The 27,991-nt window shown below is 53.4% G+C and overlaps 1 protein-coding gene across 7 annotated transcripts in view; it reads left to right on the forward strand.

The window, feature by feature from the left end:
- RGS9 (regulator of G protein signaling 9) overlaps positions 1-27,991 on the forward strand; it is a 70,518-nt gene that overhangs the window by 32,179 nt on the left and 10,348 nt on the right. For 4 of the 7 annotated variants that reach the window (XM_043905745.1, XM_043905739.1, XM_043905744.1 and 1 more), the window contains 9 exons: positions 1,742-1,813; positions 12,609-12,638; positions 13,314-13,375; positions 14,724-14,837; positions 16,856-16,971; positions 20,817-20,904; positions 21,461-21,599; positions 23,051-23,136; positions 25,300-25,417. In XM_043905745.1, coding sequence (XP_043761680.1) covers positions 1,742-1,813; positions 12,609-12,638; positions 13,314-13,375; positions 14,724-14,837; positions 16,856-16,971; positions 20,817-20,904; positions 21,461-21,599; positions 23,051-23,136; positions 25,300-25,417 — 825 coding nt within the window. The remainder of the gene's footprint in view (positions 1-1,741; positions 1,814-12,608; positions 12,639-13,313; positions 13,376-14,723; positions 14,838-16,855; positions 16,972-20,816; positions 20,905-21,460; positions 21,600-23,050; positions 23,137-25,299; positions 25,418-27,991) is intronic. The other 3 variants (XM_043905740.1, XM_043905742.1, XM_043905743.1) reach the window with 3 other exon arrangements.

Raw genomic sequence — 27,991 nt, forward strand, 5'->3', positions numbered from 1 at the left:
ACAGACGCGAGCACATGTGAACAGACATGAGCAGACGTGAGCAGACGTGAACAGACGTGAACAGACGTGAGCACACGTGAAAGATGCGAGCAGACATGAGCAGACGTGAGCACACATGAGCAGACATGAACAGATGTGAGCACATGTGAACAGATGGGAGCAGACAAAGCCTCTCTTGCACTCTGGCCCCCTCCCGGCTGTCCTGCTCCATCGGAACTGGACCAGGAGTGGGGGATGAGACCAGGGTGTCCCTGAGTCTCCTCTCCCCGAGTTTTTTAAACGTCTCAGCATCTCGGTGGCCTGGAGCGTCGGGATGAGGAGCATCCGCTTTGAAGTCTGTCTCGGGCAGGGATGGAGCGATCCAACTGACAGGCCAGCAGCACAGGCCGTTGGACGTCTCTGGGAGCACTTACCGGGAGCACTCTCTGGGAGCACTCACTGAGAGCGCCTGCCCTGGGCTGCACGCAGCCGCACGGCTCCCTCTCTGCTGACCCTCACCCCTGTTTCCTGTGCCCTGACATCAGCTCTGAGGGGTCTCCATTCCAGCTGCCTCTGGGGTCCCAGAAACTGCATCAGAGTGTGGGTCAAGTGTGTATGTGTGTGTGAGAGAGACAGTAAGACTTTCCCGTCTCCCTGGGATGGGAGGTCCCGGATTGCTGCCTGCACCAAACAAACAGAGGAAGTGAAAGACCTGAACTGCTGGCCTGAAGGAGTCCAGAGCTGGAGCAGGACTGGCCAGGGAGGCAGCCTGGTGGAGGTGGCAGAGTCGGAGACCAGCTCTGGGCCAGGCCTCTTCACTGGGCTCTCAGGATGAACAAGAGGCCTTGCCTGGTGACAGCAACCATCTCTTGTGAGCGTCCATCGTGCTAAATCCTCACAAGAACCAGACAGACAGGAGGGGTCATCTCTGGTTCTCAGGGCAGAGAGGAGAAGTTGTTTCCAAGATCCTCCTTCCAGCTGGGAGACAGCAGAATACAGATCAGAACTTCTGGGTGCTTGACTGAAGCCTGGACTCTCCAGAGCAGTGAACCGTGGAGCAGACCGGTCGGGAGGCCCCTGTGCCAATCCCATGAACTCCAATCCAGTCTGGTGTTGTCTATCCACCTACCCATCCTTCCATCCATCCACCCATCCATTTATTTATCCATCTATCCACCCAGTCCCTTGGACTGCAAGGAGATCAAACCAGTCCATCCTAAAGGAAGTCAACCCTGAATATTCATTGGAAGGACTGAAGCTGAAGCTCCAATGTTTTGGCCACCTGATGCGAAGAGCTGACTCACTAGAAAAGACCCTGATGATGGGAAAGATTGCAAACAAAAGGAGAAGAGGGTGGCAGAGGATGAGATGGTTAGATAGCATCACTGACTCAATGGACATGCATCTGAGCTAACTCTGGGAGATAGTGGACAGAGGAGCCAGGCGTGCTGCAGTCCATGGATCACAGAGAGTTGGACCTGACTTAGTCACTGAACAACCACCACCACCCATCCACCCACCCACCCACCCATCCATCTATCCATCCATCCTCCCTCCCTTCCTCTGGGGATGCTGTGGTGGTGGAAGACCCCCCCCCCACACACACACACCTGGGGAACCTCACACCCCTGTAGCTAACCAAAGACTGGGCCACAACCCTCAACTTGGTCTCACGGTGGGCAGCTTGGCCAGAATCCAAAGTTAATCAGAAACCGGAGACTCTCCCTACAGTGGTCCTTACATTGTTGTTTTCCTCATTCAGCCAGGAGTGAACAACGTGCTGGACTATGGCCTGGACCGAGTGACTAATCCAAATGAAGACCAGGTAAACCAGGTCAGTCCCTGCTGCATGCGTCGGGCGGGGCCTGGGTCAGGGGGGCCTTAGGCTGGGCGGGTGTCCATGTGTCTGTCTGCGTCTGTAGGGCAGTGGTACCTCCGCTCTGAGACGGCCAGGGAGAGGAGTCCTGTGTGCTCTGGTGTCAGAGAGGGGAGGCCAGCGCAATGGGGTCTAATGGTTGGTTTTCAGACGCCTGAATCACTTCCCTCTTTGAAAATCTGATGAAACTTATCAACGCATTTCAGCCAGAGAGGCACAAACAGGCCTTTTGCACACCGTTTCCACTGATTCCCTTCCCCTTCAAAGACACTAGGCCCAGGCTCACAACCCTTGAATCAACTTTGGGTTTAAACCTCAATCCACACGACGGGACCTGGTCTCTCCACTTTCTTTTGCATCTTTGCTTTTTTTTTTTTTTTTAAAAAGATCCCTTTCCCCAGTAGGCCACTGCTGATGATGAACCATTTCCTATGATGGGTTTTTATTTAAGGAAATGTGGTTCAGAAGCTGCTGAAACAGAGGATACCCCAATTAGGGTTTCCCAGGCGTGGCACAGTTATTTGGGGCAGATAGTTCTGTGGGGCTGTCCCGTGCCTTGTGGGGGGGTCCACAGCACCCCTGGTCTCCCCCTCTGGATATCTGTAGCTCCGAGCATCTCCCTGATGCCTCCCAGTCCAGAAATGTCTCCAGACATCATCTGGTGGCCTTGGGGGCCAAGACTGTCCAGGCTGAGAATACGGGTCCCAGTAAACCAGCTTATCCCCACTTAAACTAGCTGTGGGCGGTTCCCTTGCTTTCTGTCCACCGCTGTCTTTAGCAGCAAGCAGCCAGGGGCCTCGTTAGCCTCGTGTGTCACCTGTAAGCCTCAGCAGTGCTTGGAAATGCTGGCAGGAGGTCTGACTTGTGTTCTTAGCCCACGGAGACCCGGAGCTCCGGATGACTGTGGCGACCTCCACCAGTGCATACAGGTTTTGGGCAGGCTCCGCATGGAGGGTGTCCATTCCCAGAGGGCACCTCGGGGACTCCACTGGGCCCCCTGTCCCTAATTCAGAGCCCCCCTCCCTTGATACATGTTTGGCACCGTCAGCGGCCTTTTTCACATTCCCTGCGTCAGATGACAGATAATTGCCCAGGCCTTGTCAGCTTGGTTTCCATGGAAACAGCATCATCAAGGAAAATACTGAACAGGGAAATTTGCTTTTGTAATGGATGACTGGCAGCTCTGGAAACCTGTGTGTGGGGGGAGGGAGGCCCGTCACTCAGTCTAACCAGCCACACACCACACATGCGTGTGCATATTGTGTATATGTGTGTACCTGTATATTGTGTTTGTATCTTTAAGTGTGTATAGCATGTGTATATGTATGTCTCTCTGTGTATGTTATATGTATGTGTATGTATTTTATGTATATATGCATGTGTGTATGTGTGTTTGCATTATATGTGTATATGTGTCTCTGTATGTGTTATTATGCGTGTATGTGTGTATATGTATATGTGTGTGAGCCTTGTATGTGTGTCTCTGTATGTGTGCATGAATATGCATGTGCATGTGTTATGGATGTGTATATGTGTGTATGGGTGTGGATTGTGTGGATGTATGTGTATTTGTGTATGTGTGTACATGTGTATTGTATGTGTATCTGTGTCTATATGTGTGTGGTGTGTATGTGTCTGTGCATATGTATGTGTGTTGTATGTGTGTGTCTCTGTGTGTATCATGTGTATATATGTATGTGTGTCTGTGTGTATGTATGTGTTGTGTGTCCCTCTGTGTTGTGTGTATATATATGTATGTGTATTGTGTGTATGTGTGTATCTATCATATGTGTATGTGTGTGTATGGTGTGTATATGTGTCTCTCTGTGTATATATGTGTGCTGTATGTGTGTGTGTGTATTTTGTGTATGTATGTATATGTGTCTCTGTGTGTATGTATGTGCATATGTATGTGTATGGTGTGTATGTGTGTTGTGTGTGTATGTGCGCTGTATGTGTGTCTCTGTATGTATGTGTTCCTGTATGTGTATGTGTATATGTGTATGTATGTATGCATGTGTATTGTGTCTCTGTGTGTATGTATGTGTGTGTGTTGTGTGTATGTGCGCTGTATGTGCATCTCTGTGTATGTGTATGTATGTGTATCGTGTCTCTGTATGTATGTGTGCATGTATGTGTATTGTCTCTGTGTATGCATATGTGCACGCATGTGTGTTGTGTGTATGTGCACTGTATGTGTGTATGTGTGTATGTGCATTGTGTGTATGTGTGTGTATGTGTGTTGTGTGTATGTGTGCTGTATGTGTGTCTCTGTGTATGTGTATGTATGTATGTGTATCGTGTCTCTCTGTGTATGTGTGCATGTATGTGTATTGTGTATATGTGCATGTGTGTTGTGTGTATGTGTGCTGTATGTGTGTATGTGCATTGTGTGTATGTATGTGTGCTATATGTGTGTATATGCGTTGTTTGTGTATGTATGTGTGTATGTATGCATGTGTATTGTGTGTGTGCACGCTATATGTGTGTCTCTGTGTGCATGTGTGTATGTGTGCATGTGTATTGTGTGTATGTGTGTGTATGTGGCAGAGGCGGGCCCTGGCGGGGTGGCTGAGGTGCTGAGTGAGCGGCTTCACGGGGGTGCTCTGTGGGGCGACTGCCCAGGGGGAGGCCATCCCCTCCTGCCTGAGGCAGGGTCCTCAGGGCCCCTGTCTGGGCAAAGCCCGGAGCCGGAGCCGAGGCTTGGGAGGCTGCGGCCCGGGGGCAGGGGCGCCGGGTGGGCGGCAGGGGCGGGGGTGCTCGGGGGCGGGGGCGGGGGCGCGCGCTGCCGGTGGGCGTCGCAGCCGGGTACCCACTGTCTTTCTGTCTCTCTCCCACCAGCTCCCCGCCTCCGTCTGCACTGGGCTGCCCTGGCGCCTTAGGAAGAACAGAGGCCTGTAACTCTCCTGCCCGCGGGCCCCTCCCGGCCCTCCGCCCGGGCCCAGGGCCGGTGTGTGCGCCCTCTGCCTCAGCTGGGCCGTGTCCCTGCTCGTCGGGCCGAGCGGAGGGTGCAGGGAGCGCGCAGCGTGTCCGGGGGCTGGGTGTCCAGAGGCGTGGGGTTTCCGCCTCACTTCAGAGACTGTCTCGCGGTGCTGGTTTGAAGAGGGCTCGTTTCTGACAATTTGTAAATTCTTGGAAAGACCTCTTTTCCTTAAACAGAAGCAAATGACCCAAGACCTGTAAACACCGTGGAGAGAGGACAGAGGCTGGGGGTTGGCAGGTGCCCAGGGCCCTGGGGGACCCCCTGCCTCTGGCTGGTGGCTGCCGGCACCGCCCAGCCCGGGGAGGAGCTGGTGGAGCGGGGTGACCCAGGGAGCGGGTCCTCTTGGTCCCGCCGCCCCGGGGCAGGTGGGGCGCCCTTTATCTCAGAGAGCACTTGTCCCCACGGGGAGCAGGCTGAGTGGCGGCCTGCCCCCAGCCTGGCTGTGGGCAGTGGTGCCCGGGCCAGCCCTCCCCTGGACTCCAGCAGGGTCTCCAGGTCGTTCTGTGACGGGGCTGGTGGGAGCTCTGACATCAGGGTAGGCCCGCTCCCGGCTTCTGCAGTTGTGTGATCTCGGACAAGCTGTGGCTCAGGCAAGCTCTCGAGCTCAAAGCCTCAGTTTCCTTGTCTGTAAAATGGGAATATGGATAGTGCCTCCTTCAGGGGCTGAGCGAGGTCACTTATGCCAAGCGTCTGGAGTGGGATCGGGGTTTGGGGCCCTGGGCACAGCAGCACTCACTGTTGTCACGACCGTCTCTCTGCTGTCGGAGACCGAATCTGTGGGGCCCGGAGACCCTCGGCCCTATCTGGGGGGCTCTCCCTCACCCCAGGTTTCCCCCTGCATCCTCGTCTGTTCTCATCCTTCTGCCCTGACTGTTGGTGGTTGAGGCAGGCCCGCGCCAGCGCCACCGCCCTGCCTGGCCCTGTGGACGGCTGGGGAGAGCAGCGCTGTCCACACTGGTGGCCCCTTCGGCCTCTGGGGGATGTGATGTGCCCTGCAGAGCCCCGGCCAGGAGCCCTCCATGAGCGACACCCCTCGCCCGGTGTTTCCCCGCCATCCGGTGACAGACAGCTGTCTTCCTCTGGCTCCTGTGCGACCAGCGTTGGCAGGGGCATCCCTGGGTGCCTCGCCCCGCCGGGGCTCCGTGCGGACTCAGCAAGCGGCTTGTGACGCGGGAGCTCTGGCGTCTGTGTTCACAGTTGGGGAGACAGGCGTAGGGGTGGGCTGCTCGTCCCAGACACACTCTTGGGGCTGGTGAAGCCAGGTGTGAGCTGACGGGCCCAGAGCCCCCTCGGGGTCCTGTTGATGTGTCCCGATGTCCACTGCGCGGCTTCTGGAGGCTTTGCTGGAGTTTATTCTCTTCTCCCAGCAGCTTGGTGAGAAAGGTCACGCCAGTTCCGTTTTGCAGAGAGACTGAGCCGTCTGCTCAGGCTGGGCGAACCAGGGGGCGGGTGGGTCCTCCCGGCTCTGTAGCTCCTGCTCCTCCGGGTACCGCCTCCCCACCCCCACCTGCACCACGCGGTCCTGCGCCTGGGGCCCTCTTCATGGCAGGGTCTGTGCTCAGGCCCCCAGCTCTATGTTCAGCAGGCCTGTGCTTGCCTTGATGCTCTGCTGTTCTAGAACCTTCTCTAGGTCCCTGGTCCACTGGAAGCCGGGCGGTTAGTCCTGCCCCCATCGGGAAGGACACTGCGGCACAAGGACTCCTTCCGATGCTCACAGCCTCGGATTCTCGTCTCCTTGGACGGCTGGCTGCCCCCTTCTCTTTTCCGGTCTGCTTTGCGTTAACCGCTGCAGCTCTTGGGTTTCCTGGTTTCTGGCTTCCTCCGCTCTCAAGGCCTGTGTTGCCGGCGTCCCTGGGGTTCTCCCCACCTTACGCTTCACTCCACGGCTTGCCCGGCCCTCACCTCCATTTCTGCACAGATGCCTGCCTGACCCCAGGGCCCCTGCTCACCCCTCCCTGGGGTTGCCCGGCCTCAGTCCCCGTCACCCCAGGGCGGGACCTTGAGGCCTCCTGCCTGAGCCCATCATCTGCAGCCTGCATCTGGGTCTCAGGGCCGGCACGCGGGCCACAGGGCTGTGTGTAAACAGGCTCTGGACGTGTCCCTATTTGGGCAGCTCTGGAAAAATCCCAAGTCAGAATCCCAGGAATGCAGAGAATGCCAAGATCCCTTGGGTGGAGTGCTCCCCCTGTAACAGCGTCCTCCCTGGGCTGTATGAAGAGGTGACTTCACCCTGGGAGGACCAGCTGTGGAGCCAGCGGGGTTCGTGCATGCCTTCCTGGGTGCAAGACGTGTTTGTCTCTAGTCTTACCAGGAGACAGCTTTCTCAGAATTGCCTAGAAATACGTGTGTGTGTGCTGTTTAATGGGCTTCCCTGGTGGCTCAGATGGTAAAGAGTCAGCCTGCAATGCGGAAGACCCGGGTTCCATCCCTGGGTTGGAAAGATCCCCTGGAGAAGGAAATGGCAACCACTCTGGTATTTTTTTTTTTTTTCATTTATTTTTATTAGTTGGAGGCTAATTACTTTACAATATTGTAGTGGTTTTTGCCATACACTGACATGAATGTTTTACGACCTTTTCTGCTTCCCTGGTGGCTCAGAGGTAAAGAACCCACTTGCCAATGCAGGAGATGCAGGTTTGATCCCTGGGTGGGGAAGATCCCCTGGAGAAGGAAATGACAACCCAGTCCAGTATTCTTGCCTGGAGAATCCCATGGAGGGAGGAGCCTGGCGGGCCACAGTCCATAGAGTTGCAAAGAGTCTGACACGACTTAGCAGCTGAGCACATGCACGCATGGCCTTTTCTGTATTGACAGTAATAATCATGTTGATAGGTTTGTGAGGGTTAGCAGATAAAATACAGGAAGCCCAGTTAAGTTTAAATTTCACGTAAGCAGCAGATCCTCCTGTTGCTGTGACTATATCCCCAGTATTGCCTGGGCATCCCGATTTGCCTCCTGACCGGGGCTAGCGCGGCACCTGCGCGTTCTTGGCGGAAGCATCTGAGCCCTCGTCAGCAGCCAGTGCTTAGGGTCCCGCCCCACGCCAGTCACTCCGGATGATGTCACTCAATCCCCGTTTTCTGTCCTTCTTTACAGATGAGAAGGCAGAGGCTTTCAGATGTCAGGTAACTTATCCAGAGTCAGGTAGCCAAGAAGTGTCAGAACCGGGATTTTGACCTTTCTGACCCAGAAAGTCGATAACTCTTAATGACCCCCATCCTGTCAAATTCTCTGTCTTTTCAGAGAAGTCCAGAACCCTCTCTCCTACTGCCAAGATACACACTCTCCAGACAGGAGAGAGACTCCCTGCATGTTAACCTAGAGGAGGCAGGTCCCATGGACAGAAGGTTGTTTTTTTTTAATGATAATTTTTTTTCTTTTAATAGTTGGGCTTCCCAGGTGGCGCTAGTGGTAAAGAACCTGCCTGCCAATGCAGGAGACGTGGTTTCTATCCCTGGGTTGGGAAGATCCCCTGGAGAAGGAAATGACAACCCACTCCAATATTCTTGCCTACAGTGTCCCACGGACAGAGGAGCCTGGTGGGCTGCAGTCCATGGGGTCACAAAGAGTAAGACATGACTGAAGTGACTTAGCACGCATGCAGTAGCTTCCCAGTGTTGCATTTCTGCCATACAATGAAGTGAATCAGGTATATGTGTACATATATCCCTTCCCTCTTGGACCGCCCTCCACCCCACGCTGGACATCAGTTCTTTTTTTTTTTTTTTTTAATTTTTTTATTAGTTGGAGGCTAATTACTTCACAACATTTCAGTGGGTTTTGTCATACATTGATATGAATCAGCCATAGATTTACACTTATTCCCCATCCCGATCCCCCCTCCCATCTCCCTCTCCACCCGATTCCTCTGGGTCTTCCCAGTGCACCAGGCCCAAGCACTTGTCTCATGCATCCCACCTGGGCTGGTGATCTGTTTCACCATAGATAGTATACATGCTGTTCTTTTGAAACGTCCCACCCTCACCTTCTCCCACAGAGTTCAAAAGTCTGTTCTGTATTTCTGTGTCTCTTTTTCTGTTTTGCATATAGGGTTATCGTTACCATCTTTCTAAATTCCATATATATGTGTTAGTATGCTGTAATGTTCTTTATCTTTCTGGCTTACTTCACTCTGTATAAGGGGCTCCAGTTTCATCCATCTCATTAGGACTGGTTCAAATGAATTCTTTTTGACGGCTGAGTAAAATTCCATGGTGTATATGTACCACAGCTTCCTTATCCATTCATCTGCTGATGGGCATCTAGGTTGCTTCCATGTCCTGGCTATTATAAACAGTGCTGCGATGAACATTGGGGTGCAAGTGTCTCTTTCAGATCTGGTTTCCTCAGTGTGTATGCCCAGAAGTGGTATTGCTGGGTCATATGGCAGTTCTATTTCCAGTTTTTTAAGGAATCTCCACACTGTTTTCCATAGTGGCTGTACTAGTTTGCATTCCCACCAACAGTGTAAGAGGGTTCCCTTTTCTCCACAGCCTCTCGGACATCAGTTCTTAAAGTTAGAAATAAACGCTGACGCCCATGCCGGTGAGATGGAGATGGACAAGCTCTTAGACCCCAAGCAACCCGCTGCAGTCCGATTCCAGGAGATCACTGGTAGTTTGGGGGAACTAGAAAGCCCACAGCAAGCCCAGTGCCCTGAAAGGACAGTAAAGTCAAGAAGGGAATTAAAATATAAAAAAGTTTTAACACCCCGAAGACCGAGATAGTGGCCCCAGAAATGACAGGTATCAGGCCGAAGTCAGACCACGCCGAGTAGACCAGAAGTGAGTGTGCTGGTGGCCAGAGGTGTGTGAGGCCAGCCCCCTGGGGGCCCAGAGACCGTGGTCAGGCTGGACTGCGTGTCTCGTCCGTGTCTGCCCACACAGGGCGCAGGGCTGGAAACAGTGGCTCGTCCTGGGACCTGGGCACCGAGGGAGGGTGTCTGAGATGCTGCCCACTGGGCACCCCGAGTACAGTTGCAGTCTTTACCAGCGTCAGCGTTTCCACGCTCCAGCCTTGTTGAGATATTATTGGCGTTATAACGTGTGCAGGTCTCAGGGGTACAGTGGGTGGTTAGATGCGAATAGATACGGCAAAGTGAGTTCCACCAATGCGGTCACACCTACACCCCTGACGTAATTGCGGCTTTGTGGGGTAGCAGTTAAGATCTATGCTCTGCACGACTTCTAAGCGTGTGACGCAGCGTCGTTAATGATGGTCACCGGGCTGTGTGTGAGATCCCAGGTCTTATTTCTCTTCCAGCTGGAAGTGTGTTCTACCGTCGTTAGTGTTGATTAAAGAGTGAGTCAGGTGTGTGCTTCCTCTTGGATTGGGGCGCTCGCGTTCTTTTTTGGTTTTGGTTTCTCCTTTTGTTTTTCGTGTTTATGGGAGTGTAGCTGATGTGAGCTTCAGATGTACAGCGAAGTGAATCCGTTAAATGCACACACATCTCCTCTGTTTTGGATTCTGTTACCGTATGGGCCACAACAGACTGCTGGGGAGAGGTCCCTGGGCTGCGCAGGAGGCCCTCATTCTTTATCTGTTTTATATGAAGTACTGTCTCGTGGCTGGACAGGGGCATTCCATTCGGCACTTAGCCTCAGCTTCAGGGGCAAGCGAGGAACTGGTGAACAGAACAGACCATTTTCTAATTCTCCAGGATCACTGCTCAGATTTTTTGTTTTCAAACAGCCTTTTTTCAGCCTTTCTTGCTATTATTCTTGTTTTCTCTTGGCCGCACTGTGCTCCATGTGGGATCTTAGCTCTCTGACCGGGGATGGAACCCGAGCCCCCTGCAGTGGAAGCGCAGTCTTAGCCGCTGGACCACCAGGGAAGCCCCACTTCTCCGCTTTGCCAAGGTCACATCTGGGTTTGAATCCTGGTTCGGCCAGTTACCAACCAGGAGACATCAGAACCTTGGTTTCCTTGGCCGAAAATTAGAATAATAAAACCTCCCTCCCTTAAACTTTCTAAGGGCTCAGAGAGGTGTAAATTGCTTTGTACCTAGCTATTTTTGTGTGATTATTATCACACAAAAGTCCAGCTTCTCTTTTGAGCAGAAGGCATAAACCAGGAATACTCTTCTTAATCCACTTGGCATGACTTGAACAGAAGCATCTGATTATATTAGATTCGAATGCAAATCCACCCTGGCCCTGGGGTCCTTTTCTACCTGAAGTCTGTGTCTTCTCACCCAGCCCTGTGTTAGGAGAGCATAGGAACAGATAATTAGCGTAATAGCCAAGATATTAGGGCCACTTGGAGAGTGTTCTCAGTTTTTTAAGCAGAATAATACTCTCTTCACCTTGAAATGCATCTCCGTTTTCCTCAGCCTCCAAGCACACAGCCGTCATCACGTGTCTGGTGTTTAGCGAGCGTCTGCTCCATGCCCCACGTTACGCGCGGGAAGATGAACGTGGTCTTCCTGCTCCTAGTGGTGCCTGGTGGGTGATGGGTGGGTTAAACAGAGAGCTGCACAAACACTATCTAATTCTGGTTGTGAGGAGTGCGACGAAGGAGGAAGAGTGTGTGGGGATGAGGGTCAAATCAGAGAGGGGTGCCCGAGCGCTCCCTTCCTGCGTTAGAAAGTATTTACCTTTTATCTTTGACTGTGTCCGGTCTCAGTTTGGCCGTGGCCCCCGGAGCGCACAGACTCACTGTGGTGTAGGTACTCAGCTGCCTTGTGGAGCGTGGGATCTTAGTTCCCTGAGCAGGGATCGAAGCCACGTCCCCTGCATTGGAAGCTGGATTCTTAACCCCTGAAGCACCAGGGAAGTCACACGTTGCCTTTCTGAGATCACTTGTCCTAGCTTCCCACCCTGAGAAAAGCAATCACATGAAAATAATTTAATGATGCGAAGTAAAAAAAATGATGCAAAGTAGAAAGGAGACTCATGTGGACATTCCAGCTCAGACCTTCCTTCGTTCCTTGTCACTGGGCTCTGGCCCAGGACTTACTTTACTAGCCGGCTAAAGGAAACCATGTCATCCTTGGACTTTTCCAGAGATGCAAACCCGGTGGCACTCAGCAGCAGGGTGTTAGCCGCCAGGAATGGAGATGCTCAGCTTGACCTGTCAGAGTTACACTAGGCGGTCCTTGGACACCACCAAACCTAGGAAAACTGGTTTCAGAAGCACCAGCTGTACCAAGCCTCCTAGAGTTGGATGGGGCAGACACGTGGTACCAGGGACGCATGTCAGATAGTAGGAAGGTTCAGGAGGAGGCAGGTCTGAGTGGTTTCCGGGAGCTTCCAGGATCCTAAACAGGGGGCTCCTCTCAGAGCCATCCTTCCTCTGCTGTGAAAATCCAGACCGAGGATGGAGCCCGAGGTGAGAGCTTCCACATTTAACGGCTCAGCTTGCATTGGAGGCTGGTTTTGAATCTTTGAAGTGTGTGCTTTATTTTAGGTGGCGTGGCTTTTCCCTGCAACATTGAGTACTGGCCAAGTGGCTAGTTCCCCCACCGGGTATTCTGTAGGCACCGTGGTGGAACTTGGTCTTCGGTTCATCTTGGCTTTTAGGAGAGTAGGATAAAGTTATAGCGGCAAAGCACCCCCTTCTGTCACCAAACCTCTCAGCTGATCTAATTCTTCAGCAGTTGTGCAGAATAGGGTGGAACAAGTGGTGATGGGGAAATTCTGTCTTTAAAGTAAAAAAAACAAAGATGGGCAGTGTTCTCTTGGGGAAGGGTTTTTATGTTTCAAATGGGTATTTGGACTCTAATGATTTCATGACGTCTGTTTAATGGTTTTTGCTTCTTTGTTTTTACAGAAACAGACAGTGGTTTCTGTCAGGAAAGAGGTAATTAGCCTCCCAGTTTCAGGGAAGTCTGATTTTTAATCCTCTAACAAATTATATGTGCTTTGGCTTCCTGCTCTGCACTCAGTGATGAAATGAGAACCATGTGTAAGGTTCAGACAATTGTCTACAAAGTAATGGATGGCACAGAACGCCAAAGCATGTCTTGTAAGATGTGCGTGGGGTTGAGCTCTACGCGGGACATGAAGCACCCTCCGAAGGCGCAGATCTGAGGGACGTGGGGTGGGTGCCCGCACCCTGGTTCCCGCTCTTAGAGTCAGAGGAGCTCAGCGTCTGTCCAGGGTGACGGGCTAACCGCGTGGGCAGACCTTCTATCCAGGGCCCAGGACAGAGCCCTGGGTATCAATGGCCGTGAGGGTAGATCTTCTTTGCATCAGAGGCATCTGGGGAGATGCCAAGCCTTTGTCTCGGTTTGGAACTTTCACTTTTCCCCGGTGGTGTCCTTTCCGAGCCGAGCACAGGATGAGTTGAGGCTGCTTGTGTGGAGCTGGGTCCCCTGTGTGCTGCAGACCTGATTCCTGGGGTCCTGGGGGGCCGGCTTGCGGGGGCGGGATGGGGTGCTGTGATGGGGAAGCAGCTTCTCGTTCAGAGTTGCGTGTAGGCGTCGGCACTGGCGACACCCCGGGAGGGGCGGTCTAACCACTGTGTCTCTTGCAGATCATGTATTACCGACAGGCCTTGATGAGGTCCACGGTGAAGTCGTCTGTGTCCCTTGGAGGGTAGGTCTCTAACCTGTTGCTCTTGCTGAGGTTGGCACAGCAGGTCGTCAGGCAGGAGAACTTCTGCCTCAAGGAGGACTTGACAAGTCGTGGTTGGCTTGAGATTCCTGAGGACGGAAAGGGACAAAAGCAGTCTCATGGGGGTTAAGTTGGGTTGGCCTCCAGGTCTCGGGTGAGGAATAATCAGGTGGGTGAGGCGCTAGACAGTCTGTGGGTGGGGAAGTGGGAAGCGTTCACGGGCTAGATGGTATGGTTCAGCGGTACTGATAAACATCCATTGTTAGCCTTTGATTAAAATCCTATTGGGAGAGACTGGAAATTAATGTTTGATTTCTTAAGCATTCAGGCTGTCTTGATCCAGTCTCTCAGAGGGCATTACTACTCTGACCTGTTCCAGAAAGTCAGTCTCATGAAACCAAGCGGACAGTCCACTAGAGGAGGCTCAAAGGCTGTGGGATACTTTTAGACTCACGGTCTCGGAGCCTCATTGCCATGATTCTGACACCATCAGTGTCTGGACCTGTGGGCACGTGCTCCCCCCGTCTTCCCGCTGTTCCCCGGTGGAGGTCTGATGGGAATAAGAAGGTCCTGTGAGAACTGCAGCCGGGGCCTTGAGTTCCGCGCGGGACTCCGAGCCGGGCTCTGCGGTGTCTTCGGGCACGGGTCCTGCTCTGCAGTCCCTTGTGGCGGCAGGCAGGCTTTGTGGCAGGCGCCTCATGTGTATGTTAGGGGTGCAATGCCCACCCTCAGGGTGAACACCTGGCAGCTTTTCTTCCAAACTACCAGACGCCAGGACACATGTTGATTCAGGACGTCTAACCCAGCTAGAGGGGATTAGCGCTTGCCTGCGTTTGTCTCGGCGAGACCACAGTGTTGAATAATGGGTCTGAATTCCCAAACGCGGGCATCTTTGACAGAGGGTGGACCCCAGGGTGGTGACAGAACCTCACTGAGTCCGTGGAGACCTCGTGCTTCCAAGATGGTGCCGAGACCCCTGTTTGAATGCACGCAGAGTCAGCTTTGCATTGTGAAGACTCACGATCAAGGGTAAAGAGGCCATGTTTTATGAACCAAGTACAGAGAAGTCGGGAGATGCCGACCTCTCCCGATCGGGAGACGCCGTTTTGTTTCATGACTCAAATAGGACAGATACTCTTAAGCACCTGCTGATCCCGAGAACTGTTAGTGTTTCTCTGAGAAGATGGTAATAAGTATATAACCACGTGGACAGAGTTGATGGAGGGCAGGCTGCTCAATTGACCTGAGTGGTGATTGATTTGGTCTCTGGGGTGTTGAACTTCTAGGAAATCACGTCTTCTTCTTCTTTTTTTTTTTTTTTGCTTTTGAGGATCGTTAAGTATAGTGAGCAGTTTTCATCCAATGACGCCATCATGTCGGGCTGCCTCCCCAGCAATCCTTGGATAACAGACGACACCCAGTTCTGGGATTTAAATGCCAAACTGTACGTATTTGAGATATCTGTGTTCTTTTAAAAGAAACTTTTTGAGTTAAAATTTTCATGTCATAGAATTCACTCACTTAAAGTGTATGTTTTGGTGATTTTGACTAGAATCATGCGGCTACCACAGGTCAATTTTTAAAATATTTCCATCACCCAAATAAGAAACCCCCTACCCTTTAGAATCCACCTGCAATGCAGGAGACCCAGGTTTGATCCCGGGGTCGGGAAGATCCCCTGAAGAACGGAATGGCTACCCACTCCAGTAGTCTTGCCTGGAGGATCCCATGGACAGAGGAGCTTGGCCGGCTGCAGTCCATGGGGCCACAAAGAGTCAGGCAAGACTGAGCGACTAACGCACACACCCTTTAGCTATTATCCCAACTCTGCATCCCCCAAACCCCTCCAGCCCTACTCAGCCACTAAACTGTCTGTCTCTCCAGGTTTGCCTCTTCTGGACGTTCATATAAATGGAATCGTACAATATGAGGTCTTTTGTGATTAACTTTTTCCCCTTAGCATGATGCCTTCAAAGTTTATCCATGTTGAAGCAGATATTAGTACTCAATCTCAAATTATGGATGAAAAATATTAATTTTATGGCTAGACCACACTTTGTTTATCCATTCATCAGCTGATGGACATTCAGGTTGTCTCTGCCTTCTAGCAGTTGTGAATATGCTGCTATGAACGTTCATGGGCTCGTTTTCACGTGGACATATATTTCTCATTTCTCCAGGTGTGTACCTAGGAATGGAACTGCTGGGTCAAAGGGTAACTCTGTTTTAACAATACAGAGATTGTTTTTGAAAAGAAAACAGTCATCTCTATGGCTTTCCATTCTTGATTTCTAATTAGAGTAAAAATAAGTTCCGGCAAGGCAGAGCTCTCAACCTGCCTTGAGGAATTACACCACTCATTCCTTTGCTATTTGTGAAATTTGAGGGGTTGTTGCTACATAAATCTGCTGTTTGGAAGAGGGGGCAAAGGCTGAACTGCAGATGAGAAAGCCAAGCTGACAGAGGAAGAAAGAAGGGCCCCTCAGAGCGGGAGGAGGAGGGAGAAGGGGGGAGGAGGGGCAGGGGTGAGGGCGTGAGGTGGGGGAGGCGGCAGGGCTGGGGCGTCGGGAGCAAACCCTGGCCGCTGGCTCCTGAGGCCTGCGGAGCACCCCGGGTTCAGACCAGCCGGGTGAGCAGGCCTGGGGGGCGCCCTTTCCCCTCCTCCGCGTAGCCCCGTGGTCAGCTGACGGGGCAAGGAGGGCGCCCGTGGGAGTCGGCGGTCAGCTGCAGGGCCCAGGACTCTGGAACCATCTTCGGGCGGCTCTGGTTATGAGGATGGTCTCCTTCAGCCTGTGTGTCTCTTCCAGTGTGTTGAATAAGAGTTGTTGTTGGGGTTCAGTCGCTCAGTTGTGACCGACTCTGCGACCCCATGGACTCAGCACACCAGGCTTCCCTGCCCTCCATCTCCTGGAGTTTGTTCAAACTCATGTCCATTGAGTCGGTGATGCCATCCAACCATCTCATCCTCTGTCGTCCCCTTCTGCTCCCGCCTGCAACCTTTCCCAGCATCAGGGTCTTTTCCAATGAGTCAGCTCTTCGCATCAGGTGGCCAAAGTATTGAAGCTTCAGCTTCAGCATCAGTCCTTCCAGTGAATATTCAGGACTGATTCCTTTAGGATGGACTGGTCTGGATAAGAGAGGCCACCTGAATCTGGGCCTGGTGTGGTGGCCGGCCCTCGCCTCTGCAGGCCTTGGAGGACGCGTGCGTGTCCTTCTGTCCTGAAGGGTTAGCGGGGCAACCCCCCCCACCACAGCCCCACCCTGGGCAGCCAGTTCCTGACCCCAGGCCCAGGGGACGTGTCTGAGGCTGCATTTTCCGAGCAGGGGGTTACCTGGCTTGTCTGTGCAGGGATGGGGGAGGGGCCGCATAGAGGTTAGCGGGGCCGAAGCCCCTCGGCCCACGCAGGTGGCCGCCAGCACAGCCCAGGCGTCTGGAGCACTTACACGCGGTGATCCTTGCAGGGTGGACATCCCGACCAAGATGCGGGTGGAGCGCTGGGCCTTCAACTTCAGCGAGCTGATCCGGGACCCCAAGGGTCGGCAGAGCTTCCAGCACTTTCTCAGGAAGGAGTTCAGTGGTGGGTCTTTGATTTCGTTCTTAATAGAAACATTTGCTTTTGGAGACACTGCTGGACGTCTCGCCTGGGGCTGGAGGATGCTGGCAGGGGTGTTCAGGGCTCTGTTCAGGCCAACTCTTGGCGGGAGCTTTCCGGACCCGCCCCCTCCCTGGGCTCCCTGGTGGGGGGGTCGCTTTGCTCACGGAAGCCGTGTGAGCTGTGACTCACCCTCCCCTCTGGCTGCCGGCACCTGCTCACCCTGAGCCCCAGGGTCACCCGTCACGAGCCCCAAGTCCGTGCCGCCATGCGCCTGGCTTCTTCAGCACGGGGCACCCTGGCTGCCTGTTCAGTTCGCCTGGACCCCATCGCCGGTGGTTCCTTTCTAACTGGTTTGGGGTGGACTCTGAAGTTTTGCTAACTCCCCCAGTGACTGTAACATGCGGCCACGATCAAGGGCCACCATCTCAGCTCCCAGTCTGCTTCCTTAAGGTGCAGGGCCAGTGGAGTGGGTGGGGCTGGGGGGTCTAACGCCTGATGACCGGAGGTGGAGCTGACGTAGTAACAGTAGACATGAAGGGAAAGTGTTGATCACTCAGTCGCGTCTCTCTTTGCGACCCCATGGACTGTAGCCCGCCTCTGTCCATGGAATTCTCCAGGCGAGAATACTGGAGTGGGTTGCCATTTCTCCCTCCTGGGGATCTTCCTGGCCCAGGGATGGAACCTACGTCTCCAGCACTGCAGGTAGATCCGTTACCATCTGAGCCACCAGGGAAGTCCGTGGACATAAAGTGGACAATGAATATAATGCCCTTGAATCGTCCTGAAACCATCCCTCCCCCTCCCGCCCCCAGTCCATGGAAGAGCTGTCTTCCATGAGATGGGCCCCCGGTAGTGAAAGGCTGGGGACCACTGCTGGGCCCACACTTCATGTGCTGGCCTTGGGGGCCCTGCAGCCTCGTAGATACGGCACGCAGGGAGGCACCCGGGAAAAGCGGAGGCCGGACTGGGGCCACGTCCCGCGGGTGGGACATTCCGTGGGCATCACCGCCTGCCCTGAAACCCTGGCTCTCCTGGGTCCTCTTACTTCTCGCCAGGTCCCGAGCCCCGGGGCACCCTTGACCCGCCCTTGCTCCCCGAGACCCGCTGGCCTGTGAGTTGCACCTGAAACTACCCCACGGGACGTGCCATGAGCCTGTGTGCCTGCCTGATGGGGCAAATCACGTTCTAATAGGGGTTCTGGAAAAGCCTTTTCTCTGTCTAAGCCTGATTGCCAGGATGTAGTAAACCCAGAGATGGGAGGGGGCTGCTTTAGGTCAGAAGCACGCCGCGAGGAAGTGGGCCGGGCGACATCTAGTGGCCGGCTGACGAACCACACCCTGAGCTTATCCCATCCACTGGTTACTTGGCATCAGTGAGAATTCATCTCTAAGATTTCCTGCCGTTATTTAAAAAAAAAGAGCACTATTGAGGATCTCTGGATGAGATCCCCAAGGCTTCTGGTACAGGAAGAACAAGTAAACAGTCCATTTCATTAAAATTTTAAAAATTGAGATATGCTTCACATGTTATAAATTCAGACCATATAATCCACCTGCTGTTTCAAAGTGTGCAGTTCAGTGCTCTGTATTAGACTCACAAAGTTGCACAACAGTCACCACTATATAACTCTAGAACATTTTCCGCACCCTAAAAAGGAACCCTAACCCATGTAAGTCATTCCCTATTCCTCTGTCTTCCTCTCTCCCCACAGCCCCCTGCCCCAGTCCTAGGCAACCACTAATTTTCTTTCTATTTTCATGGATTTGCCTGTTTCATGGATTTGGACATTTTCTGTAAATGGAATCATACAATATGTGGCTTGCTGTCTTCTTTCACTTAGGGTAGTATTTTCAAAGTCTTTTCGTGTTGAAGCATGTAATAATGCTTCATCCTTTTTAATGGCCAAATAATATTCCATTCTGGCTTCCTTGGTGGCTCAGTGGCGAAAATAGGCTTGCCAATACAGGAGACATGGGTTCGATCCCTGGTTCAGGAAGATCCCTGAAGAAGGAAATGGCAATGAACTCCATCTGGTATTCTTGCCTGGAAAATCCCATGGACTGAGGAGGCTGGCAGGCTACAGTCCATGGGGTTGCAAAGGAGTTGGACACGACTTAGCGACTAAACAACAACAGTGTTTGTTCCATTCTGTGAATACGCCAGCTTTTGTGTGTCCAGTCCTCAGGTGGTAGACGTTTGGGTTGTTCCACTTTTTGGCTGTCATGAGCAGTACTGCTGTGAACATCCATGTACACACTTCTGTGAGCTCATTTGTTTGCACTGATAAAATATCCACAAGCCTGGCCATTGTAACCATTCTAGGTGTGAGTTCAGTGAAATTAACTGTCACCACCATCCATCGACAGAACTTTTTAATCTTTCCAAACCGAAACTCTGTCCTCTTTCCACACTAACTCCCCACCCCCCTGGAGACCATTCTGCTTTCTCATCTGAGTGCTCTGGGGACCTCGTCTAAATGGAATTGTACAGGATTTGTTCCTTTGTGTCTGGCTCATTTCACTTAGCACCGCGTACTTCAGAGTTCATTCCTGTTGTGACTTGTGTCAGGATTTCCTTCCTTTTTCAGGCTGAATAACACTCACTGTACGTAGGCACCACTTGTGTTTATCTGCTATTGTGCGGATGAACATTTGGGTCGTTCCCACCTTTTGACTTTTGTGAACAATTGTGCATTTAATTTTACTCCGAAGCAATGAACTGTCTTTTGCTGTGGGCAAGGTGGTCTCCAGGGCCCTTGAAGTAAGGCCAGTGGCTGTCACTCAAGAGCATCCTGGCCTGTTGGCTCCTGCGGGTGGTCTTGGTCCTAAGGACTCCCTGGATTTTTTGCCAGAGAGGAAGGGTCTCTATAGAATTAGGGGACAGAGTCAACTTGCTTAGGCTCCTACAGCCTTCTCTGGTCAGAAATGCCCGGGAGGCTTCGAGAGAATATGGAAATGGAGCAGAGGGATGCTGTGGTACATTTCCCCACATGGTGGTGGTCCGTGATTCACTCCTCCCCACAGGCACACACACTAGTCACAGACACATGCACACACGTGTCCACACACACCGTACATACCATAGCCACACACATCCACATGTGTTTGCACACACACCATACAGACACATGCACGCACATGTGTGTGCAGACATGCACACACACCATGCATACACATACAGACACAAGCACACACGTGTCCACATGCAGGCACACATGCACACACGTGTATGACACATCATACACACACATGCAGGCACACAGGCACAAACGTGCACACACACACATAGACTCTTGCTTTCCCACTGCTGTGACCACCTTTATTTTCTCAGGTGAAACTGCCACCTGGGGTGATGTACTAGGTGTTCACACTTCTGGGTGCCCAGGCACCAGTTAGAGAGCATCCAGCTGGAAGGACACAGGAGGGGGGCACCTGGCTTTCCTTCTGGGCCCAGAGGGGCAGGGTCTCTGGTTCAGGTGGCCCTGTGTTTAGTCCCCTGCAGCCAGGCCTTCCTGGAGAGTCAGTCCTTCAGGGTCGCGGCTTCAGCAGCGTATCTGTGAGGGGCTCTGGAGGGAACACGGCCTGCAGGGGCTCTCAGAGGCGGGGTCTCTGTGCACCAAGGAGGCACCCTTGGCGCGCTCCCTGGGTTCATGCCCTCTCCCGGCCCCTGGCCGGAGCACCCAGGAGCCTGTGGTCCCACCTCCACCCCCGCGCTCACGGCTCAGGGCGGGATCCATGCCGGCTGACCGCTTCTCTTCTTTCCCTCCCCCCGCCTCCCATCCGGCTCCCGTCCGGCTGTTCATGGCGTCCACCCTCTGCCCCTCGCAGGGGAGAACCTGGGCTTCTGGGAAGCCTGTGAGGACCTGAAGTACGGAGATCAGTCCAAGGTCAAGGAGAAGGCGGAGGAGATTTACAAGTGAGCATGAGCCGCGCGAGTTCAGAGGCCCCCCGCCCGGCTGCCCCCGCCCTGCGCCCGAGGTCAGACTGGACGGAGGCAGTCAGTGCACCTCGTGTGTGGGCGCCTCACCCCTGCTTTGGGGGGCTGGGGGTCACCCCACCCACTGTTTGCTAAGAGGTTGGGAATTCCAAAGTTAAGCACATTTCACATTCCCGGTGCTGGCAGTGAAGTCTTCTTGCTTCTAGGAAATGTTGCTTGACAACCTGTTCAGATGCTTGAGTATCTTGGAAAAGGACCCCTTTCACCCCAGGGTGTGTGTGTGTTTGGGGGGGCGAGTCACGTCTGCCAGTCCCTCTCTCCCGAGCAGCTGGGAAGGTTCCATTCACTGACTTGGTTTGGCTTTCTTTTTTAATTTTAAATTTAGTTTTGGCCGCACTACACGGCCTGTAGGATCTTAGTTCCCTGACCAGGGATGGAATTCACACCCCCTGCTGTAGAAGTAGGAGTCTACCACTGGACCCCCTGGGAATTCCCGGTCTGGCTACTTTTGCTGACATTCTCCTCCCGGTCTCAGGCTGTTCCTGGCCCCCGGGGCGAGACGGTGGATAAACATAGACGGCAAGACCATGGACATCACGGTCAAGGGGTTGAAGCACCCCCACCGCTACGTGCTGGACGCGGCGCAGACCCACATCTACATGCTCATGAAGAAGGTAGGCAGGCCGGCTGAGCGTGTGCCTGGAAGTCCTTCCGTCCTGAGGACCCGGATGCGGGGGAAGGGGGAGCGTGTGGTGGTGGCCGGAAGTCCTCCCGTCCCGGGGTACCCGGATGCGGGGGAAGGGGGCGTGTGTGGTGGTGGCCGGAAGTCCTCCCGTCCCCGGGTACTGGGATGTGGGAGAAGGGGGAGCGTGTGGTGGTGGCCGGAAGTCCTCCCGTCCTGGGGTACCTGGATGCGGGAGAAGGGGGCGTGTGTGGTGGTGGCCGGAAGTCCTCCCGTCCCCGGATGCGGGGGAAGGGGGAGTGTGTGGTGGTGGCCGGAAGTCCTCCCGTCCCAGGGTACCCGGATGCGGGGGAAGTGGGAGTGTGTAGTCACGGCCGGAAGTCCTCCCGTCCCCGGGTACCGGGATGCGAGGGAAGGGGAGCGTGTGGAGGTGGCTTTGCTGCTGTAGGGTGCGGTCAGCTGTGTCTTCCACCTGCTGCAGGGCTGGCCCCTCCCTGTGCTCCCGAGCCCTCTGGCCAGGGAGGAGCAGCTGCTGAGGCTGAAGCCCTCTCAGGGCTTCCGACTCTGCAGTTGAAGGGCTGTCCTGACATAGTGACTGCACTGACTTACATTGCCACCACGCGTGCGGGAGGGTTCCCTTCTCTCCACACCCTCTCCAGCGTTTTTCGCTTGCAGGCTTTTTCATGATGGCCGTTCTGACCGGTGTGAAGTGGCACCTCATGAGGGTTTTGCTTTGCGTTGCTCTGATGATTAGTGATGTTGAGCATCTTTCCCTGCGATAGTTGGGCCATCTGTCCGTTAGTTCTGCCCATAGTTCTCATGACTTTTGCTCTCACTATGTAGTCTTTAGAATGATACCATTTCAAGAAATTAAAATCAATTCCCCATTGGTTGCTCTGGGCTTTCTCCTGTATTTGTTGGGACTGAAGTTTGCAGTTGGTTTGAGTGAGGCAGCATTCAGGAAGTGACTTCTCTGAACCTGCCCAGGGTCCCTGGAAAAAGCCACACAAAGAAGTCTGGGCTTCCCCGGTGGCTCGGACAGTAAAGAATCTGCCTGCCAGTGCAGGAGACCCAGGTTCGCTACCTGGGTCAGGAAGATCCCCTGGAGAAGGAAATGGCAACCCACTCTAGTGTTCTTGCTTGGAGAATCCCATGGACAGAGGATCCTGGCGGGGTACAGTCCATGGGGTCCCAAAGTGTCAGACACGACTGAGCGACTCAGCACAGCGCTGTAAGTGATCGGGTGGAATGGACGCTGCCGGCCCGGGGGTCGCACTTGAGAACCGTGGCTTTAGATGCAGATCTGAATGCCTTGAGCGCAAGGAAACAAATCCTCTGAACTCCCATTTCGCTGCTGGGAGGAGGCTGGGAAAAAGGCAAGTGTGTTCTTTTGACTGGACCCATTCCTTCTCGCAAGTCTCGTTTTTCTCTTGTTCCTGCCAGGACTCTTATGCTCGCTACTTAAAATCCCCAATCTATAAGGAGATGCTGGCCAAAGCGATTGAACCCCAGGAAACTACAAAGAAAAGGCAAGTGGAATGGGCTGAAATCACTCATGGCCTGCTGTTTTGTTTACAGGGAAAGGAGGATCTTTTTCAGCCAAATGGCTATTATCAAGATATTTTCTGGATGAAAATATTGAGACTGGGAGGCATTCTTAGAGTCTGATTGCCTTACTGGCTTCATCATGCTCTGAAAGCATGTTGGGGAGATGCACATAGTCATTACTGCCAGTCAGTTTTGTTCTCCTAACGCTGGTTTGAAAGAGTTTTGATTATCAGATGGAATAACGACCTTTATTACAGATGGAAGCATCGCATTGGCCTTTTAATTGGCACACTTCTCCACTCCAAACTGGTGTTTAGGAATTAATTTAGCTATGTCCTGGTAATGTCCTTTGTGATGGCTCAAGACTCTGGAGACGGGGGCAGATTGCTCCCAAAGAAAAGCGCTGGCCCTTCAGGGGAACGAACAGGGGAACTATTCTTGCTGACCAAGGGGACTGCCTTTCATCAAGTCCCTCCGTTCCTTTATTCATGCTCCCCTTCCTCACTGGAGATGTGAATGTCCAAATGTCCGTCCGGCAGCCCTTGGGCAAAGGATAAAACGTCCCGAAGGGCAGTTTGAACTCTCTGGGGGCGAAAAAGAAAACGCTAGAGGGATTTAAGATTCAGAAGAGTAACCAAACAACAGCTTGAACAAAGATTTGGGACTTTGGCAGAGTTTTCCCAGCCCCAGGGCCTGTCCCCCCCCCCCCCCCCCCCCCCCGCCATAGATGTTTCCCATTTGTCAGCTCAGCCCCACGCCAGGCGCTTTTCCAGCGTCCCCAGTCAGTCCAAGGGAGGGGGTGGTTGGACCAGAGCCTTTATCAGAGGAGCTTTAAAAGACCCCAAGTTGATTTCATTTTTGAGAATAATGGCCTTGTTATGAAAAGGAGAGAAAGGAGGTCTTGGCGGTGCTATTCTCCTAGGTTTACGGGGTAAGGACGGGAGTTCAGTGTCCCTGGGGACTTGAAAGTTCCTTCTTTAAGCCACAAGAAACGGCCACAATAGCTCCAGACGTCCTGCCAGAAAGTAGTGGTGAAGGGAGGGGAGCGTCATGTGCCTCTGTCCAGATGGTTTTTAGGTTGGCACAGATCTGAGGAATCAGCGGGGCTCTCTTGTGGGGTGCCTGGGCCCTTGCCTGGGGTGGCGCTGGACCGCGGGTGCAGTGCTCGGCTTCCGGGTCGAGTACCACGGTCTGATGATGCTGTCGGCGCTCTGGGTAGTAAGCGCACCCTGGGGACCCGGGAAGCCTGGCCGGTAGCTGTGCGGGGATGGCAGGGGTGTGAGTGTGTCCCGTGACTGTCAGGCGTGAGACAGTGCACGAAACGGAAGTTTTCCAGGGCAAATTAAGTGGCGCCCCAAGCAGGCAGGCGGGGGGCGGGGTGGGGAGACTGAGTCTCAGGCTCCGCTCACAGGTGGGGGCGTGGTTCCTCCCCGGGCAGATACGGAAGTTCCAGGGGTTACATGCTCCCGAAATTTGGAGAGGTCCTAGGTCTGAAGTCGTCCTTTGCGGCTGAAATGCTGCTTCTCCAAGCCTGCGCATGGTCTACTGCATCACACACCCGGAGCTGTATCCTGGCGCCCGAGGTGATGGTGGACAGCGATGCATGGTTGGTGTTGGCGGAAGAGGCGGATGGGTCGGCGCATGCGCACAGTGCTCCGTGGGAAGAGGCTGGGGAGTCGGCGCATGCGCACAGGGCCGCCAGCGCATCCGTGGCTCCTCCGGACGCTTCCACTTCCTCTGCTGGTCCAGCCTTGCTCTGCGATGGCCTCGCACTTTCCTTCCTTACCAGAACCTTGACTTTTGAAAACAAATGCCCCAGTTCTCCCTGGAGGGCGAGAGCCTTTCGGCTTCCAGTAGCCAGGCCCGCTTGTCCCGTTCTTTCCAGAAGAACCTCGAGGAAGCTAAGGGGACACGTTGGTTTCCAGACACTGTGGCGGGTGGTGTCTGCTCGGCACTGCCCTTCTGGCTGCCTCTAAGAGCTGATGGCAGCTGGGCCACACTCAGGCCCCATCCTCCCGCGGCTGGGGGGCCTCCGAGGGTCCCCCTTGAGGTTCCCCGGGAGGATGAGGGGCCGCCAGAGGCCAGCCTCACCCCGCCAGGTGTCCAGTGCTGCCCTCCGCCGACCGCCCCCTCCTCCCTTCCAGCTCAAGCCTCCTGTTCATGCGGCGGCACCTGCGCTCCAGCCCCAGTCCCGTCATCCTCCGGCAGCTGGAAGAGGAAGCCAAGGCGCGGGAGGCGGCCACCACGGTGGACATCACCCAGGTCATGAGCAAGCTGGACCGCAGGAGCCAACTCAGAAAAGAGCCGCCTCCCAAATAAATCCACAGTTGCTCCCTCCCGGGGTGGGGGAGGCAGGGCTGGAGGAGGCCTTTCCGCGTTCGTGGGGCGGTGGGCCGCTCGGGTTCACGCTGATTCCTCAGACCCCCGTCCTGGGCTTGCCCCTCCCCCTCCAGCTCGCCAGGGGCCCGGGTGGGCAAAGGCAAGGCGTTGGGCACAGGACTCCATAGCTGTGACACCTGCCTGCTTCCCTCCGGAGCCCTTGGGGTGACAGCCAGAGAGAAAAGCCGCCTCCTGAACCGCCGTTGGCTTCAGGAAGTTCAGAAGGGCCCTCCCCACCACTCCTCATCGTTCTTTCAGGCAGGTTTGTTGTTTCCAGTGGCTTCCTGAAACTCCTCCTCCAGTCTCTCCAAGTTAGACTTTGTCTCTAAAGCAGTTGGAGGCCGCCCCCGTCCCGCCCCCTGCAAGGGGCTGCTTCAAGGTTGCTCCGTCAAACCAGCCCAGGGAAGCTCTGCTGACACCGTTCTGTTGAGCCTGTTCTTAGTCCTGAGTTTTGAGGGCCGGTGGGGTCTCTCCTTGGCCTTTGCCTCCTCGCCCCCTGTTACACAATGCCAGGGGGAATTAGTAGCTTGTAGGAGTGAAGGACGCTGGCTGGAGGCCTCTGGATGGGTCCGGGTAACACGGAGCATCTTTCTGGACAAAGGATGAAGGTGCTAATGTCTTCATTCAAAGAAGGAGGGATGGTTGGAGGTCTGTGACATTTTCAAAGTGAGTCAGGATCAAAGGTAGTTCTCTTCAGGTTACTTTCTAGATGTTGGTGCTTCCCTCCTTTGTAGCTTTGGTTTAGGTGAACCCGTGGCCGGATGGTACTCGTTCTGTTTTTCCCAGTCAGAGATCAGTTTACACTCTAAAAGAGCAACTAAAGAGGTACTTTGTTCATCTCTCCCTTGAAGAATGTTGGAGTCCTCCTGTGTGTGTGTGTGGGGGCACCTCAAGGAGAAATTTCAGGTGATGAACCTTTTGTAAACTGAGTGACATGAGGGGAGGGACAATACCTTACCATTGGAATCTAACGCTTTAGGCCTAGTTAATTCTGCATAAATGTATTGTGTGAATGGATGGATGGATGAATTGAGTCAATGGATGAATGAATGGGTGGATGGGTGGGCGGATGGATGCGTGGATGGATGTGTGGATGGATGGAAGGGTGGAGGGGTGGATGGATGGATGGTGGACAGACGGATGGACATGTGGATGGATGAATGCATGGATGGATGGATGGGTGGGTGGATGGATAAGTTGATGGATGAGTGGACAGAGCCTTGGGTTTGGAGAAGGCCTCCTAGGCTCTGGTCCTCATTCTCCCGCTAGCCATGTAGTCTTGAGCAAGTCTCTTCACCTCTATGCTTTGTGATTTGTGAACTGAGGGGTTGGGGCCAGATCCATGCTTCTTAGACCAGACTCAGTGAATTCCAGGAGGATACCCAGCCTGGGGCATCAGTTTTACTTGAAGATTTGGAATGGGAGGAAAGATAGATAATTTTTAAAATTTCACATTAAAATGATCATGAATATATTATGAGTTAGACTGCAAGATGTACATGAATTTTTAAGATGAAATTTGAGACATCAAAGCCATCCCATGCCGAGCTGTGGCAGATTCAGGCTCTGCCCTCAGACTCCTGGGATGGCGTGTCTCCCTGGCTCTCCTGCTGTTTGTCCTACTTTCACGGGAAAGTTTGCGAAGCATGATCTGGAGGTATTTGCCGCCCCTCCTAGTTACCCTGTGTGAGCTGAGGTTATGCACCCAGCAGAGTGGGGGTGGCTGGTGGGAGTGTCAAAATGCATCCTGAACCTTCAGGCCATGGAGTATGTCTTGTTCATCTTTGACTCAGTCGTTCACCTGCCCGTTCCTACTTGTGAGATGTGTCTGCTTCACACGACTCTCATCCTCCAGCAGAGTACTGGGTGCTCCGGGTCAGACACGTAGTAGGTCTGGCAGAAATGCTGCTGGAAACCTTCTCATGTCAGACACACAGGAATCCCACAATCCAAGGAGAGGTGTAGGCATGTCAACAAAGTAGGGTATCATTCTTTATTAGACATGTGAGCTCCATCTGAAGGAAGGCAGATGACAAATATCTTCACTTCTGGATGGCAGCAGCTACAGTCCACACATGTCTTTTATTTATATTCTAATATTATTAAAGTAGAGTTAGGTTGCAATATTATGGTGGTTTCAGGTGTGCAACGTAGTGATTCAATGTTTTTATAGATTATACTTTGTCTAAAGTTATTATAAAACGTGGGCTGTATTCCCAGGGCTGTATGTTACACCCTAGTATCTTACTTATTTTATACCCAGTAGTCTGTACCTCTTAATCCACATCCACCAATGGATTTTAAACACCCGCTTTGTGTGAGAGCCTGTGGTGGGGGCTCTGGCCCAGCTGCAAAAGTGGACGAGATGTTTTCTGCCCTCATGGGGCTGACAAGGGTGCAAACAGCCACATGGGGCAGAGTGCATCGAGGCTGGGTGTGTGCAGCAGAGACAACGTG

The sequence above is a fragment of the Cervus elaphus genome, chromosome 5 (assembly GCF_910594005.1).
Source record: "Cervus elaphus chromosome 5, mCerEla1.1, whole genome shotgun sequence".
Classification (NCBI taxonomy): Eukaryota; Metazoa; Chordata; class Mammalia; order Artiodactyla; family Cervidae; genus Cervus; species Cervus elaphus.